This window comes from Myotis davidii, unplaced genomic scaffold (assembly GCF_000327345.1).
Source record: "Myotis davidii unplaced genomic scaffold, ASM32734v1 scaffold4584, whole genome shotgun sequence".
In the NCBI taxonomy this organism is placed as follows: domain Eukaryota; kingdom Metazoa; phylum Chordata; class Mammalia; order Chiroptera; family Vespertilionidae; genus Myotis; species Myotis davidii.
In genome coordinates, this window is record NW_006295086.1 from 91,953 (window position 1) to 110,201 (window position 18,249).

General features: G+C 46.2%; 2 protein-coding genes across 2 annotated transcripts in view; one reads left to right on the top strand and one right to left on the bottom strand.

Moving 5' to 3' along the window:
- Positions 1 to 2,533: 2,533 nt before the first annotated feature.
- Positions 2,534 to 18,249, bottom strand: part of NSDHL (NAD(P) dependent steroid dehydrogenase-like) — a 17,606-nt gene continuing 1,890 nt past the window's right edge. Inside the window, exons 2-7 of the mRNA XM_006769696.2 lie at positions 15,717 to 15,875; positions 12,396 to 12,542; positions 10,508 to 10,636; positions 7,669 to 7,811; positions 5,640 to 5,742; positions 2,534 to 3,892 (exon numbers count right to left, since the gene is read on the bottom strand). Coding sequence (XP_006769759.1) covers positions 3,560 to 3,892; positions 5,640 to 5,742; positions 7,669 to 7,811; positions 10,508 to 10,636; positions 12,396 to 12,542; positions 15,717 to 15,875 — 1,014 coding nt within the window. The 3' untranslated portion in view covers positions 2,534 to 3,559. The remainder of the gene's footprint in view (positions 3,893 to 5,639; positions 5,743 to 7,668; positions 7,812 to 10,507; positions 10,637 to 12,395; positions 12,543 to 15,716; positions 15,876 to 18,249) is intronic.
- CETN2 (centrin 2) overlaps positions 7,599 to 18,249 on the top strand; it is a 20,887-nt gene continuing 10,236 nt past the window's right edge. Inside the window, exon 1 of the mRNA XM_006769697.2 lies at positions 7,599 to 7,605. The gene's annotated coding sequence lies outside the window, so the exon portion shown is untranslated. The remainder of the gene's footprint in view (positions 7,606 to 18,249) is intronic.

The following is an 18,249-nucleotide window of genomic DNA, read 5'->3' on the forward strand; positions in this document are numbered from 1 at the left end:
AAAGGCTGCATCCCATTTATGTGGTTCACAGACCTCCCAAACCACACATGAATGCCGGGCCCAGAACCTCTGCTCCAACCAGTCCCACTGGCTGCTCCATTCCCCAGGCCTTGCATTGTTTCCTTCCGTTGCTGCAGTTACTCTAGGATTCCAGGCCAGTCAGGTGGTTGCACGTGTTTCCTAAATGCCTATTCTGTGCTGTGGGGACATTGGTTGGCTCTGCTATAAGAGCTCCTGGCCTGGTGGGGGTGGGAGAAAGTACACAGAGGGAATACACTAAATGAGGCAAAGATTGAGATTCCCAGGCTGGAAGCCTAGAGAACAGGCACGGTTTTCAACTGGGAGGATCCGGGTAGGCTTTTGGGTGAAAGGGAGCTGGCCATTCTGAACCTGGGGACATATGGAGGAGAGGACATGCAGGAATCCAGGACAACCTAAGCAAAGGGATGTATGACAGGGTATGAGCAGTTTGGGTGGAGCACAACAGGTGTGAAGCCCAATAGAAGAGGCTGGAAAGGTGGGCTGAGCACAGGCCATGATGGACTGGCCGTGGAATGTGTTCAGGAGAAAAGCAGGACCCACTGAAGTGTTTTCAGTAGAAGAGGGGGAGGATCTAGGTCTGTTTAAGGAAGGACTCCTGGATGTGCATAGAGGCTGGATCACAGGAGACAGACAGATCAGCTGGGCTGTCCCAGTACACCTGACCCAGGTGCGGACAGAGCCAGGTGCTAAATGAACTAGGTCGATGTCAATGAGGTGGAGAGATGACTGAAATGAGAGATCTCCCCAATGAATGCGCAGAACTGGGCATGGACTTTCTTTCAGCCGTCTCCTTTCCCTTGGCCCTGATTTTACAGATGGATGTGCCACAGGAGGGGCACAGGCCCTGGTAGGTTCTCCAGGAAATCATTTTAGGGAGGTGTGCTTCAAGGCCATTGTCCTTCAGCAAAGGAACAGGTCGGGTGGCCCAGGAACTTGGGCCTGTGAGGGGGCAAGTTCAGTCTTGCAGTGGCTGAGGCAAGGTTCTAGTTAGACTCAATAACCTGGTGGGAGGCCACTTCAGTGGTTCAGACTATTGGCAGGGCTTGGGAACAATGTGCCAGCCCCACCCCCAGAGTGTCGGTTCAGTAGGTGTGGGGTGGGGCGCCAGAGTTTCTAACAAGCTCTCAGGGGGAGGGGCTGGAGGCTGTGGTTTCCTGGCAGTCAGACTTTCTACACACAGGTTGGGGGGCAGGTTACTTGGGTCTGGGTCAGGATTGCATGGCAGAGCAAGGAAGGGCAGCAAAAGCCCTCACCAGGTGGGGAGGGCAGCCCTTTGCCCACTTGGGGCTCAGGGTCTGTCTGGAGGGCTCTCTCAGCCACTTAATGATCTGTCTCACCTTTCTGATCTGCATGGACAATGCTTCCTTGGGAAACCTTTGATGGCAGTTCTGCCCCATTTCCAACCTGGCCATGTTCACTTTCAGTCACTCCCACACCTTTCCTTCTTGGAACTTTCAAGTTTCCAATTATGTATTGATTTGTACAAGGCCACTAGAATGTCAGCTGTGGGCTGTGTCTATTTATTCACTCACCACTGAAGCCCCGACAGCGCCCAACAAACATGTGGAAACATGTACAGTTCAAGTTTGACGAGGGACATCTTTGGTCAAGGCGGCTGCTAGCATTTCGCCAGGGAAGCGGAGAGGACAAAGCTGAGGACACTTTGGCCCTAGATGCTTCTTGGTGAGGCCTGCCAGCCTCAGTCTTCCAAGCAGAGACCCTCCTCCCGGCAGCTCTGAAAGTGGAGTCCTCCCATTCCATGCCTCAGTCTCCTCACTCCCTCTCATCTCCCTGAGGAAATCAGGTAGGGAGCTCTGATTCCTTTCTAGTTGCTTCCATGGAGGCTTCATTTCTATTTCCAGGGCTGCATCACTTCCTAATCTGACCTCCCAGGCTCCATGCAGAGTGGCTAAAATGAGTTTCTTGATTTTAGCCCGCCATGGTTAAACTGGCAATGGTTTCCCCTGCCTACAGGGTAAATAAAGTTCAGTCCCCTTGGCTTTGCATCTGAGGCCCTACCTACCTCTCCAGCCTGACTGACCTCCCACTGCTCCACACCTCCCACCCCAATCCAGGCTGGTCACTTCTGTACTTCACTAAATCTGAGGAAGACCACACACTACTAATGAAACTATGACAAGCCAATGACTGTGAACCTGACCTTTAAGCCTGAAATGCCACCTAGTGGCCTCTACCTACTGACTCTTATCCATCCTTCAAGGTCCAACTCAATACTGTTCCTTCCTTCACAAAGGTGTTTTGGATGGTCTTGGCTAGAAGCCATGTCTCCTTCCTCTGAATTTATGCCACCTTGTCTCCAGTGTATCATTTCCTGCCTGGTATTACACAGGATTGTGAACGTATCTTAACTCCTCTATTTTTAAAGTGCCTTTGGGCAAAGACTGTCTTATTTCTGTTTATACTCCCCCTACTCTATCGGCTTAGCAGTTTCTCCACAGGTGGGTGTCATGCTCATATTACACAAACCAAATGGCACGTGCAATGTCTTTATTCCAGCCTCCCCAACTTTGGACAAAAGCAGAAAAGAAAATAGGTCTTGAAGATTACATGTCAATTAGTCTTAGAAGAAACCAGGTTCTGTAAGCAGAACATCACCAGGAAAGAGAGAACGCTGAGTCATTATGTGTGCTAGGCCTTCTGGAAATTGGCCGGAAGGGTTCTGCGTGAGGGGTTCTATGAGTGAAGTGCCCTTTCTGCCCAAACTCCAAGCAGATAAAGGAGACTCTTTTCTGTCTGACCTTTCCCATATCACACTATCAAGCAGTCTGATGTCAGGAGATTCGCTAAACAGCTGAAAGAGCATGCCACGGGTCAGGCCACTGCTGTGTCACTAAGGACAAGAGGAATCTGTTGATAAAGTGAAATGTGACCATGACAGAATGTTTTATGAAGAAAAGAACAAAACAACGCAGACAGGCACTGCAGCTGGGCCTTGGAGAGCTTGGAAGCATGTAAGGAGGGAAACCATGAGGGATGGAGGGGGAGGGTTACAGTTGCTTAAGCTTTTTGGAAGTGTTTGCTTGCTCTAAACTCTATTTAAAATGTACACTTGCAGTCTCACCATGTGTTTCTGTTTCTCCTCTAGGATGTTTGTAATATGTGGCTCCTTGAACAGTCTGTGGCTTCTACTCTTGTATTGGTTTGTATGGAAATGAATCTAGTTTTCCATCCTCAATTAGCAAAGGGGTCGGTTCTTTGCTACAGCTTCCTTGATTATGTACAAGGACAGTGGGATGGTAAGGACCCCAGGATAGAGGGGGGATGGGAGAGAGAACACAAAACAGAAGAATACAAAGCTGCCCGCTAAAAGTCCAAATCTGATCCTGTGCTCCCACTCAGGCTTCACTTGTGGTCATGGAAAGGCCGGGTGTGCTCCTATCTAACTGGCAGGAGGTACCTGAGCTCAGAAGAAAGTCACTTGAAGGAGGTTAGTTTCTTGATCCACGAGGAGAGGTGTTGGAGGCGGAATGTGGCGAGAGGGCCCAGTCTCGGGGCCTCACTTGACCCTCCGCAGGTGGTGGAAGCTCTGCACAGTTCTTTCCACAGCGTCATCCATGGTGACCAGTGGCTGGTAGCCCAAGGCCTTTTTGGCTCTCTCACAGCTGTAGTAGTGGAATGTGCCAGCCAGCGCGACCCGCATCGGAGTGAATGTGGGCTGGAGCTGGATGACAGGACTGATCACCATCACCAGGAGGGATAGCAGGAGGGCCAGGTAGTAGGCCACCCAGTAGGGAATGTGGTACTTGGGGGCTTCGTAATTGAGGCCTATCAGGATGCGGGACAGGAATGTCCAGAAGGGGATGGGTTCGTCATTGGTGATGTGGAATGCCTGAAGACAGAACAAGAAGTTACAGACTGCTCCACAGCTGGAGGGGTGAGCGGGCCATGCCCAGAGCTCAGCCATAGCTGTTGGCTCAGCCTAGGACCAGTGGCCACTCCTTGCCCGCCTGCTCACCCCAGCTCCTTTGCAGGGCAGCTCAAAAGTGAGGTGGATATTAAGTGCATGCAGATTGCAGCATTTCCCTGGTCCTCTAATCCACAAGTGTCAGCCGCTTGCAGACAACCTTTGGATTCGCAGCTATGGGCCCCTTTAGGAGCAGAGGGAAGGCAGTGAAAATTTCCTCTGTAAGTCAGGTTTTTCAGTGAAGTTTAGATTGCATTCGGGAAGGCACGTTTGTTAATTTCATTTGGTAACTGTGTTAAGCATGGTGACACTCATCTTCTTATCTTCAGGCACAACGAATGGGTCATATTAAGTTTCTCAGATGTGCTGTTTGGTCTAAACCAAGCATGCTAAACTCATGGCCCGCGGGCCACATGCGGCCCACAATGAATATTTTTGCAGCCTAGCCAATTTAATGGTATGTAAGAAACGTTTTAATAAAAATTTCATCTTAATTTTTACAATATCCTTTATACATAATTATTAATAACGAACTACAACGTTCACTAATGACTGAGTACTATAATCATGTTGCATTCATTTCCCTTAGGTGCCTTACACGCAGGTGCACCATTTCTCTCCACTAATACTAGGAGTGAATATTTTAGCAACAGGTTGCCAAGTTAGTCTTGTACTGACTTGTTTGGTGTGCGCAACAGGAAGTATTTCGCTTTCGGAGAACAAGAAAAATAGGTTTATTTGTGTTATGCTTATTAACGTGTGCAGCTATTCAGTGTCTGGTAAGTTAATGTTCAAGAAAAATATTACTTTTTATTAAAGTATTCTATTATTTTATGTGAATGATTGCTCATTTATTTTAGCCCTTTGTATTCAGCATGTCTCTACAGAAATAAACCAACGTTTCTATGAAAATTAAAGCTTTTGTTTTTTTGCGGCCCACATAAACTTAAACCTTGTTTATTTGGCCCATGTTAGCTTTTGAGTTTGACTTGCTTGTTCTAAACCAAAAGCCACCCTAAGAGTTATATGAGTGGGAAAATGGAACAAGTCCAGGAGAAACAAATGAGGCCCAAATAGGAGGGAATCCAAGGCAGGAATGAGAGGAAATGATGAGGGGCCAAATGTGCTCTCCCATCTCTGGATGAGTTCACCTCCCCCACATGCCCAGCCTGCCCACTGGATGCCAGACACCAGGAGATTCAGATACATCTGCACCTCAGGTGGGGTGAGAGGCATGAGTATGGCTGGACGATGAGAGGAAAATGGAGACACTTGGAATGAGTGGAAGGAAGGGTGAATAGCACACACTCTGGCCAATGTTCACGGGACCCTGCCTGGAGTAGCCATGTCCATGGGAGGTAGTCAGGTTACGTTCATGGAGAACCAGGCCCTAAAATCAGAACCAGGTCCTGAATCTCTTAACCACAGCCCACACCTCTGGACTTGGGCTGCCCTGTGCGATATGGTACTGCCATGATGCCATACTCCTGACCATAGGGGCTTAATCTCAAGATCACGGGATCCTAAAGCAGGTCTACCAGGATACAGAATCACGGAGGGAACGTGCCAGTGCATCCAATCACACAGAGAAGAAATCTGAAGATGGGAAAAAGTGCAGGCGGAGCATGTGGTGGGCCAGCCATTGCCGAGTTGAGAGAAGCAGGTGCCTTACCTTCCCACCCAAGGCCGTGTCTTGGGAGAGGTGCTCTGCAGCCAGAATGTGTCCGTGAACCACATTCTCCACGAAGGTGAAGTCCACCAAGTTCTCCCCGTTTCTGTGGGCATACAGATGTGGTTACACTGGGCTGGGAGCACTCAGCTGCATGCTGAGACACTGCACAGGGAGCTGGGGTTGCTTCCAAGTCCCAGCACTTTATTTTATTTTAATTAATCCTCACCCCAGGATATTTTCCCATTGATTTTTAAAGAGTGGAAGGGAGGGGAGAGACACAGAGAGAGAAACATGGATGTATGAGAGACACATCGATTGGTTACCTCCTGATCAGGGCCGGGGATCGAGCCTGCAATCAAGGTACATGCCCTTGACTAGAATCAAACCAGTGGCCCTTCAATCCGTGGGCAGATGCTCTATTCACTGAGCCGAACCGGCTAGGGCTGAATTCTTTCTTCAATTTTAAAAGACTGCTACCTGCCTTGGCAATGCCAGCCCCTGACACCTTGACATCTGTAACAGTTAAAGATGTACAAGGGGCCAGGGTTCCTGGGGCCCTCAGGGATACTTAAGGGCCAACTAATGTATCAGAAAGCCTGGTGCCCTGCCTGCCCCATCCCAGCATGGCCAACATTGGTGTTGTCTGCTCTCAGCTCCACTTTGGGCAGCAGCCCTTCACTCCTTCTGGGACACTCTGGGTTAATGCCTTGCTCTGGCCTCATGTGTTTCTACCATCTCTGTGTAATCCCTCAAAGCAATAGGACAGGGCAGCCAAGTGAAAGGCAGGGAGGCAAGGTAGCAAGAAAATGACAGGAAGAAAAGGGGAAAAAGGAAGGAAAGAAGGAAGGAAAAGTAAATGTATTGGGGAAGGCAGCCAGCCACACTGCCACCACCTGCTAGGCCCTGCCACCGGCACCTTGCTCAGAAAGGAATGTTAAAGCCTCCTCCTATCTTCATGGATGCAACAAGAGCTGAGGGCCTGGCCCCTGACTGTGGGTCAGGCTTTCCCCTCTGAGCCTGTTCCCTCAATTTCCAAACAGGGACACCAATATTTTCCCAGCCTGTCAGAGAGAGTGCACCAGGTTGAATAGTGTCCTCCCCAAATTCATGTCCACTTGGAACTTGTGGATGTGTCCTTATTTGGAAATAGGGTTTTTGCAGATGTAATCAAGATTAGGTGAGGTCATACTGGAGTAGAATGGGCTCTAAATCCAATGGCTGCTGTTCTTTTTTAAAAAAAATATTTTATTGATCTTTTACAGAGAGGAAGGGAGAGGGATAGAGAGTTAGAAACATCCATGAGAGAGAAACATTGATCAGCTGCCTCCTGCACAACCCCTACTGGGGATATGCTTGCAACCAAGGTACATGCCCTTGACTGGAATCGAACCTGGGACCCTTCAGTCTGCAGGCCAACGCTCTATCCACTGAGCCAAACCAGTTAGGGCGTGGCTGCTGGTCTTACAAACCAAGGGAAATTTGGACAAAGACACAGAAAAAGAAGATCATGCAAAGACGGAGTCAGAGACTGCAGTTATGCATCTATCTAAGCCAAGAAATTCCAAGGACTGCCAGCCACCACCACCAGCTGGGAGAGAGGCCTGGATGAGACTGTCCCTCAGAATCTTCTGAAGGAACCAATCCTGCCCATGGCTGGATTTCAGACTTCTGGTCTCCAGAACTGGGAGAGGATTCCTTTCTGTTGCTGTAAGCCCCCCGCCCGCCCCCAAGGCGCACGGACTGAAGGGTCCCAGGTTCGATTCTGGTCAAGGGCACATACCTCGGTTGCAGGCTCAATCCCTGGCCCTGGTCTGGGCATGTGTGGGAGGCAACCAATTGATGTGTCTCTCTCACATCGATGTTTCTCTCTGTGTCTCTCCTTCTCCCTTTCACTCTCTCTAAAAATCAATGGAAAAATATCCTTGGGTGAGGAATAACAAAAAAAAAAAAAAGAAGAGAGCTGAATGTAACTGATCTTTGTTACATGGGTTCAGGGGATCTTGCAGAGAAGCAACACTGGCCGACTTACCCGATCATGAACTTCATCTTGCCTTTTCTGGCTGCCTCAATGAGGATGGGGACCAGCTGGGGGTCCCTTGGGCCGAAAATGCCATGGGGCCGGATGGCTGTGGTTAAGAAATTCCTCTCAGGATCATTGGCACCCAGGACTTCCTGAAGAAGAGCAGAAGGAGCAGTGGACGTGCCATACCAGCTAAGCAGCACCTCCCACAGGGCACATGGGTACTGCGTACTGCCCACTGCCCGGGGCTGAAGACCTGCATCAATGAATGGTATAATTCTGGCTACTTCTCTACCGCTCCACCCCCACCATCCAAATTGGAAAATGTAGGAGACAGCTGGGTCAAAACCAGTGAGATCAAACAGAAAGGCCTGGGTTTGGGTTCAAGACTAAAATGCACAAATGCAGCCAGGGGAAGATGAGCCTTGGCAGCCTTTTGTGGGAAAGATCCGGGGGTTCTGGTGAGCCAGTCAACCCTGAGCCTCCCACGAGGCTGCTGCCACCTAAGGGGCTCTGGCTTTAAGCTCTATGTGCTGACAGCACGTTTCTGCCAGTCTTGGGCTGCCCTGGCTAGTGCTGAGCACCACCTCCCAGTAAGGGGCTCTGATGAATCCACGTGGGTCACGAAGAAGGGCCTGAGAAGGTGAAGGGTATGGGAGAAACAGGGCAGCCAGTAGAGGTCAAGTCCTCAGAGCAGTGCCTAGTACCTAGTAAGCACTCCAGAAGAGACAGCCAGTATTCCTGTCATCCACTGTCAGCAGGAGAGGAAAGCTACATTCTGTGTGGCTTAACGGACAAACTAGAACTTAAGGGAATAAGTACAGAGAAACAGGTTTCGCCTCAAAAGTTACACAACTTCCTGAAGGATTTGTTATGTTATTGGTAAAAATAGGGAACGTGCCAGTGCCTACCCTGACAGGGCTGCGTGCTAATGAAATGGGATGCCCTGCCAATTGTTTCTGTAAGTACGCTTGGTAAGTATCGTTATCACCTCACCTAGGATCTCTACTCTGCAGTGGCAAAATTTTTGTATATATTTGGGTGCCAGAGAGTTGAAGTGACTTATTGAGTTTAGAACCATTGTAGCTGCCCAACAGTGAAGAATTGGCCTCTCATCAGATTCCCAGAGCTGTCTCTCCTCTTCCTGCCAGGCCCTTGGTCCCCATGGCAATGGGGGAAATGACTAAATAAGCCTTCCAATGCCCTCTACCAAGGCTCATCTCTGTTACTAAAAAGAAGAGAGGTGAAGGGGTCCTAAATCAACACCACATTCATTTTCGATGCTGGGAGGTTTGAACACCGACAGTGAGTTACTGTGCATCAACAACGGCTGACAGGACGCTTTAGGGCAGTGATGGCGAACCTATGACATACGTGTCAGAGGTGACACGCGAACTCATTTTTTTGGTTGATTTTTGTTAAACGGCATTTAAATATATAAAATAAATATCAAAAACATAAGTCTTTGTTTTACTATGGTTGCAAATATCAAAAAATTTCTACATGTGACATGGTACCAGGGTTAAATTAGGGTTTTTCAAAATGCTGACATGCTGAGCTTAAAAGGTTCACCATCACTGCTTTAGGGGGTTACTTCTGGGCGTTTTCAGGCTTTGCTTTTTCCCAATAAGCACCGAAAGTCAGTGCAAGTGACACACCAAAGGTCTGGGCCATAGCTGCGGCTTGCAGCTCCTGAGCACAAAGGGTGGGAGTCCCAGGCACCTTGGGTGAGTGCACAGGGCCCATTGGATGCTTCGGTGCTCTCTCGGTCAAGTCCAAGAAGGTGGGAGTTCTTTGAGGCTCTCTATGCTTAAGGGGCAGGGACAGGACTCCAGCTTGCAAAAGGCTAGGCCTCTACTCCCTGGAGAGGGAGGACCTTGTGTCTCTCTGAGGATGAGTTCTCCTGGGACTTTCTGAGCTGGAGTAATAGCAAACAGTCAGCAGGCCCTCGGGTAGTGCGGGGGCACTCATGCCAATTGGACAATAAACTCTGGTTTAGTAGCTGTGGTGTGCTACAAACTCCTGGGAGAGGTAAACCCCCAGCACCCCAGCTAAGGCAAGCTGTCTGTGGCTGATGAGCATTTGTGGCCTTCAGCCGGGGCTGTCCTCACGGCAGTGCCCACCCTGGACATTAACCCTGGAACTAGCTGCTGTCAGGGTCCCCGGAGCTTGGGAGTCTGAAGGCTTGGTGCCTGTTACTCAACTCAGACTTCTGCTAAATCTGGGTTCTCACAGAAACCAGGCTGTCAAGTAGAAAAGTACTTTTCCTTAAAATAAAGCAAGATCCTTCTGCTGTTTAATTTTACAAAGTGAGGGGAACAAGAGTGCCACCAGGAAGGTGTTTCAAATGCAAACACACTCCTTGTGTGTGAAGCCCAAGTTCTGCCTGCATACTTTGGATCGCCATAAATTGCCTACTTTCTGATTTCTATAGCAACTGAGTAACCAACCCTGCATAGTGTGAGCTGGAGAGCAGGCTCTGGAGCTAAACTGCCTTGGTTCCACCACCTACCAGCTGCATGGCCTCAGGAACCTTCTGAATCTCTGGGCATCAACTGTCCTCACCTGTAATCTGGTGATGATAATAGTACCTACCTTAGGGCGTCTTCGTGACGTTGAAATGAGGCAGTTCCTGTAAAAGACTCAGAACAGTGTCTGGCCACCTTGAGCTATTTTGTTATGATTTTTTAAACTGAATTTCATCCACAAATTTTACTTCCCAAGTTAGGTACTTAGGCCTCAGAATACTAACTTCACATGTTCACAGATATTTCTCTTAGGAATCTAAGCCCTTAAGATGTTCCTGGCACTTGCCCATCACTCACTCAACCAGCTCTCAGGTACGTACTCTCTCCTGCAAGATCTTCGTCTCCGTGTAGTAGTCAATGGGTTTCATGGCATAAGGGAAGTCCTCAGTTCCATTCTTGATGTCAACGCCCTCAAAAATGACACTAGCACTGCTGGTTAAAATGAGTTTCTGGCAGAGGAGAAAGGAAGATGAAAAAAAAAATACAGTCAGGAATGATCCCTAATTAAACACTCCAATGGTCATGAATGAAAGAGGATCAAATGGTACCTGTTCATGAATGACCCTTGTATGCAAAGCACTATACAAATTATTGACTGTAGTGCCTTCACTTTTCAGGCTTTCTTAAAATAATCCAAAGATCACCATCTTTTGCAGCTACGAGGATCCCAGGCACATTATGACATTACATTCTAATATAGTAGATTTCACATTTTTTCTCTCCTATCACAACTGAGGGATAGAACAGACTTCCATTATTCATGGTATCTCACTGTGGGAGTGATTCTCCTGGCGGAAGGATAGCCCACAAACTCTGAGGGAGATCTGTCTGAAGAAGACCCCTGCTGATTCTGACACAAACCTTGGCATGTCAGCACATGCAGGCACACACCCATGCCCACTTGAGAAATACTATTCAAAAGGAAGATGCTCTCTTATGAGGATCTCCAGCTCCCAGCCCATCTGGTTAAAGGAATCTCATCCAACACTGAATATCATTAGCTTGAATCATATCTTTATTTTTTTTAGAGTATCTTGATATATGTGTGTGTGTGTGTGTTTATATTAATTTCAGAGAGAGAGAGAGGGGGAGAGATAGAAATATCAATTTTGAGAGAGAATCATTGAACTGCTGACTCCGGCATGCCCCCTATTGAGGATCGAGCCCGCAACCCAGGCATGTGCCCTGACTGGTAATGGAATGTGACCTCCTGGTTCATAGGTTGATGCTCAACCACTGAGCCACACTGGCCGGGCTTGAATAATATCTTAACCACTTTTATTCAACACTGTCCTGGAGTCCTAGGATAAGACAAACAACAAAGTATAATAATTTGAAAAGAAAAAACAAAACTATCACCATTCACAGATATGGGAAATGTAGACAGAGAAAACATGATAAATAGAGAATATTAAAGTTAAGGGTTCAGCAAAGTTGCTGAGTACAAAATCAATACACAATAATCAACTGTGTTCCTATACACTAGCAATTGAAAATGTGATGTAAAAGATATTTCAATAACCATAATGAGTCACATAGGGATAAATTTGACAAAAGATGTAAAAAACCACTATGAAGTATAAAACGCTACTGAAAGGCATTAAAGGGAGAGATAAAGAGAGATCACATATATTTACAGATAGGAAGACTCAATATTGAAAGCATGTCAATTCTTTCCAAAATGACCTTTAAGTTTGATGCAATTACAATAACAATTCCAGTAGGCTTTATCAACTCAACAAGCTGACCCTAAAAAGTATATGGATTAACCCTGGCCAGTGTGGCTCAGTTGGTTGGAGCATCGTCCCATATACTGAAAGGGGCCGGGTTTGCTTCCCAGTCAGGGCACATACCCAGTTTGCGGGTTTGATCCTCGGTTGGGGCATGTATGGGAGGTAACTGATGGAAGTTTCTCTCTCACATCAATGTGTTTTTCTCTCTCTCTCCCTTCCTCTCTAAAATCAATTTTAAAAACATTTTTAAAAAAAGTATATGGACGAGGAAAGGGCTAAGGTTAACCAAGCAAATTCTGAAGAACGTGGTTGGGGGTGACTTGTCCTACCACACACTGAGATTCATCCTTAGACTCACTGAATTAAGGCAGAGCACAGTGGCCTGAGCACAGAGGCCAACGGAGTGGAAGAGAAAGCCAGGGACAGACCCATGCACAGAAATGTGTGACAGCACTCACTCCAGCCTTCCCCTTACCTGAACCCCAGCCTTTTTGCAAGTTTCAATGACGTTCCTGGTGCCAATGTAATTCACTCTATAAAAGAGTTCCTTGTTGTTACTGGATGGTGGGGGTGATGCGCAGTGGAAAACTGTGCTTACACCTTTCAGAGCTGGGTACAAGTCCTGGAAAAGCAAACAAAGACAAAACAAATCACTCCCGCCTTACACAAGTAAACAGCCTCCTCACATTCCCACTCTCCAATCTGTGGCGCATAGGTGTCTTGCCCTTTTAGAATTCTACAATTAACAAAGAAATGCATTCTCATTGTAAAAGATTCAAACAGTGCAGCAGTACATGCGAAAGAAACAATGCTGTCCCTTTAATCGCCCCCTCCCCATTAACTGGTCCCTAAAGAAGCCGGAGGGACTCGGCCAGAGGCAACATCTGTGCCATGGGGTAAGGGCATGATTCAGGACACCTGAGGGTAAAACTTCTGGGGAAGATGAGCTTATAGACACAAATTATAAATCATATGAAAAAGTCCCACAACGTGACAGTGTAAATGGCCAATATACAGGAGTATTCTTTTCTGTGAAACTAGACATAGAACAACAACCTTAACATGTTAAGCACCCAGCCCGTTTTGTCTTCCGGACAGAAAGTATAGTGTTAAAGGGGTTGAAAACAGGTATGTTTAATTTACTGCTAAGAGGAACCAGAGCTCCCCAGAGCAAATGCCTGATTGCAGATCTGGGGCAGGAAATAGATGAGATAAGCCAGCAACACCTTGTCATACTGGAAAGCGAGAAAGCTTGCCAAGACTCCTGGGGTCCTGCTAAAAGGACTAAGAGCTAATTTATAAGGCTCCCACTGGCCAAAGAAGGGACAATTTGATCACCAGTAAAATACGAATTCCTTCTGCAAACTGGTAAATAAAGGGAAGGAGTCACACATTTAATCTGCATAAGTTACAAAGATCTGAGGTAAGAAACAAAGTAAGAATGATAGCATGTCACCATTTGGCAAAGCCTTAAATAAGTAATAAGATCTAAGAATGACCATCAATAGATGCTAACATTACCAAGACAAAGACGCCCATGATTTATGTGCCTAGATTCACTGATTATTAATATTGTGTCGCAATGCCCTCTATGTAGATACACATAGACATATGATTTTTTTTCTAAAACCATTAGAGAGTAAGTTGCAGACATCAGATTACTTTGCCTCTAAACTCTTCACCTAGCATCTCCTAAGAACAAAGCCATCTTCCCAAATAACCAGAAAACAATGATCACATGCAGAAATGTAAGAGATAGGACACTCTTGTCCAATAATTAGTCTATATCTAAATTTCCCCAATGGTCCCAATAATGTCCTTTATAGCCATTTTCATATTTGGATTTAGGATCCAATCATAGATTGATCACACATTGTATTTAGTCCTCGTACCTCTTCTAGGTCTTTGAATATGGAACAATCTCCCTATCTTATTATTATTTTTTTGTCTTTTGGAACACTGTCACTTTTCAAGCCAGTTATTTCAGAGTGTCCCTCAATTTGGATTAGTGTGTTTCCTCATGATTAGATTCAGGCCTAATACTTTTGGCATGTTGGCTTTGATCACTTGGTTAAGGTGATGGATGTCAGATTCTGGCCATCAAAAAGGTACCTCTTTCTTTGTGTAATTAACAAGTAACCACTGGCATTCTCAGTGGTTAGAGCAGGGGTCCTCAAACTACGGCCCCCGGGGCACATGCAAATACAAATATTGTATTTGTTCCCGTTTTGTTTTTGTACTTCAAAATAAGATATGTGCAGTGTGCATAGGAATTTGTTCATAGTTTTTTTTAAAACTATAGTCCAGCCCTCCAATGGTCTGAGGGACAGTGAACTGGCCCCCTGTTTACAAAGCTTGAGGACCCCTGGGTTAGAGTGTCGGCCTGCACACCGAAGGGTCAAGGGTTCAATCCCAGTCGAGAGCACATACCGGGGTTGCAGGTTTCATCCCCGGCCCCAGTCGGGGCATGTGTGGGAGGCAATTGATGTTTCTTTCTCTATCCCCTTCCCCTTTCCTTTCCACTCTCTCTGAAAAGCAACTGAAAAAAATATCCTCATGTGAAGATTAAAAACAATTTTTAAAAGTGATTCAGTGGAGTGATCATTTGAGACTGTGTGAATAGCTTCCTCCCCAGCAACCTTCTACCAACTGATTTCAGCATTCAGTGATGATCTCATTCTCACTCCCAAACAGGGAGGACATGTGATTAAGCATTGCCTAACAGTGACACCAAAAAGACTAACTGTACCAAGTGTTGGCAAGGATATGCAGCAATGGGAGTACTCCCACACTGCTGGTGGGGACGAAAAATTGATGTAGCAGCTTTGTCAAGCAGTTTGGCAAAAATCTAACAAAATCCAAAATATTAATACTTTGTTGACATGGGTAAAGCTTGAAAACATTATGTTCAGTGAAAGAAGCTAGTCATAAAAGGACAAACACTGTATAATTACACGTGTATGAAATGTCCAGAATAGGCACATCCACAGAGACGGGAGATGAGTGGCTGGGTGAGTAGGAGAGGAAATGGGAAGCTAATGCGCCTGGGGTTTTTCTTCTGGGGCGATGAAAATGTTCTGGAATTAGTAGTGATGGCCGCCCAACTTTATAAATATACTAACAACCACTGAATTGAATACTTAAAAAATAGAAAATTAATGGAATGTGAATTATATCTGAATAAAAATTTAAACAATCCCTCGCAGCCCGCTGGTATGGCTCAGTGGTTGAGCGTCAACCTATGAACCAAAAGGTCATGGTTCAATTATGGTCAGGGCACATGCCCGGGTTGCAGGCTCAATCCCTAGTGTGGGACATGCAGGAGGCAGCTGATCAATGATTCTCTCACATCATTGGTATTTCTCTCTCGCTCCCTCTCCCATACTCTCTGAAATCAATACAAACGTTTTTTAAAAATAGAAAAATTAAAAAACCCCAGAATTGTACTTTTGGGTACACACTCTGGAGTAGCAGCTTACCAGCTACACTACAGTCCATGATCAACTTTGTTAGTAAATAAAGTTTAATTGGCACATGGCCATGCCCATTCATGCATGTATTGCCCAGGCTGCTTTTGCACTACCACGGCAGAGTGAAGTAGTAGGGACAGAAAAGACAGTTATTTATTCTGAGGAGTAAGAATGTGGGGTGTGTGTCAAATTCTTTCCTCTAACTTTAATATTTTTCAAAATAAAATTTTTTTGGAACAATAATGTGCCTGGCTTCTGAGCAGGGGAAGTCCACCGCTTTCCATTTGGGGCCGATGGGAAATAGGTAAGGCTGGTTGGCCCATTACCTGTTGGCTGCAGAGGTCCCCCAGAAAGAACTGCACCTGTGGGTTGTCGAAACCCTGCCGCATATCGAACACATTGACGGTATAGCCTCTTGCCAGCAACTGCTCCACCATGTGCTGCCCCAGGAACCCAGAGCCTCCAATCACCGTGCACTTCTTGGCCTGTGGAGAGAGAGGGATGGCAGGGGGCACAGATACGGTGAGAACTGGAACCTACAAAGAGCCTGAACTCACATGTCATGAGCCACTGAGATGGCAGGTCCATCTCTTTGTTTGAAACCTTCTTGAACCAAGTTAGAAGCTTTATAGAATTCTGGTATTCTATCCCCGGTGGCAACCTCCTCTCCTGGGATCAGTGAGGAGGGAAGAGCGAGAGCAAATGAGACTGAGAAAGGCTTTGGCTGCACTGATGACCCAATATCTGCTGTGTGTTCAGCGAAAGGCAAAGGAGGCAGCTCTGAAAGAACGTAAACGCCTTATGATCAAAATTGAACAATATGGCCCAGGTGGTATGCCTCAGTGGTTGAGCATTGACTCATGAACCAGGTAGTTGCAGTTCGATTCCTGGTCAGGGCACATGCCCAAGTTGCGGGCTCAATCTCCAGTGGGGGTCCTGAAGGTGGCAGCCGATCCATGATTCTCTCTCATCCTTGATGTTTCTATCCTTTTCTCTTTCCCCCTTCCTCTCTGAAATCAATAAAAAAATATGTTAAAAAAAACACACACATAAAACACTGGACAATATGAAAAAAAACCCAAAGTGATATCTTTTGCTTCTGGTAGCTGATTTCTGGGCACTTATAAGGCAAAACAAACAAACAACAAAAACAAAACATGCTCCCACTCAACATCAGAGTGCACTTAAAACATGAGAAAGAGGAGAGCCCAGGCTTCATACTTGTAAGAGAAAGGCCCTTTTTCTCCCTGATCCTATTGGGCTGAGCTGGGTGGCATTGGGCTTACTATCTAACCACTTCTCGCCTTAGTATGTCCAAGACTGTTACAATCCAATGGTATTTGCTGTGGGGCTTCTGTGAAGATGGGTGATCTGTTAGCCAGGCCTAGGGCTTTGCTTTCCTTTCTCTGAGCTCTGAGGTCAATGAATCCGGGAGAGCTCTAGTATTTTTTTTAAATATATTTTTATTGATTTCAGAGAGGAAGGGAAAGGGAGAGAGATAGAAACATAAATGATGAGAGAGAATCATCGATCGGCTGTCTCCTGCATGCCCTGCACTGGGGATCAAGCCCACAACCCGGCATGTGCCCCGCCTGGGAATTGAACTGTGACCTCTTGGTTCATAGGTTGATGCTCAACCAGGGAGCCATCACGGTCAGGCAAAAGAGCTCTATTTAATCTTTACATCTCAGCTCCTGCAACGTCGACACTTTCTTAGCTAAATTCCAACTCTGGTAAATAATGGAAGGACAGAGTACGACGTGTAAGCACTTAAATATTCTCACTCCATGGAGTCAATGCAAAATTGTGGCTGCTGCATGTTTATTATGCTGGCTACAAGCGTCCCCAAAGGAGGACCTGTGATATCCTTCCTCTCTCTCAGGTCTTTCTAAAACCAAATCTGGGCTTCCTTAAGATGGCAAACCCCCATTTTCCCTAAGCTAATGTATAATAAATCAAAGTGGGGTCTAGAAAGTAAAAATCTTAAAGAAATTCTGTTCCTGATTAAGCACAAACAAGCAAACTCACCTACTTATTCCTTACATACCTATACAACTGAGATGCAGGAGAGTCCAGGGGTGCCAGGGCCCCTTCTATAGACCCACCCCTGCCACCCTGGTGTCCCATTAGGAATGACATTTTTATTGGGGTCCAGTGGGCACCTGCAGATGGTTCTGGAGCTTTGGCATCATTTGTCCAGGTCTTACTATGCCACTCCCACCAAATGATCTTTTCAACTCAGTCTTGCCTACACTGTTTTGATTACTCCCACATACATGTAATCATATCATGCTCAATAACTTGCACCTTGACTGAAATTTCTAAGATATTCCCAGGGCGTAGGCAAATTAAACACTAATCCCATTCAGTCCTGTTTTTGGCAATCCTCTCTTGTCCCTTCCTCCCAAGTTCAGTTTTTTTTTTCAAATAACTTTGACCCTCCCCGCTTCTCTAATTGATTTCTCTAGGTTTCTGCAAAGTCTGCTTGGGTCTAAAGCGGGGCTGCTGTCTTTCATCACACCTATAATGCCACGCAGTTAGAGATCAGGTGAAATAACCCCTCTTCATGGCCATGAGAAACAATGCAGGGGAAGTGGGCACAGTGGACAAGGAACATGTATTAGAAGGAAGAATAAAACTCCAGACTGGAAACAGGTAATGGCACTCAAGAATGGGTTACTGAGGGGAGTTATAAAATTAACATCTCAGAGAGCATTTTTTTCTGATTCACTGTGATATATATTCTCAAACATTCTTAAAAAACGTAAGCAAATCCAGGTACATCTCTTTTAAATTTACAAAAAGAAAGGTTAAATGTAATAAGGCAAACCAAGAAGGGACCCATTTTATATATATATA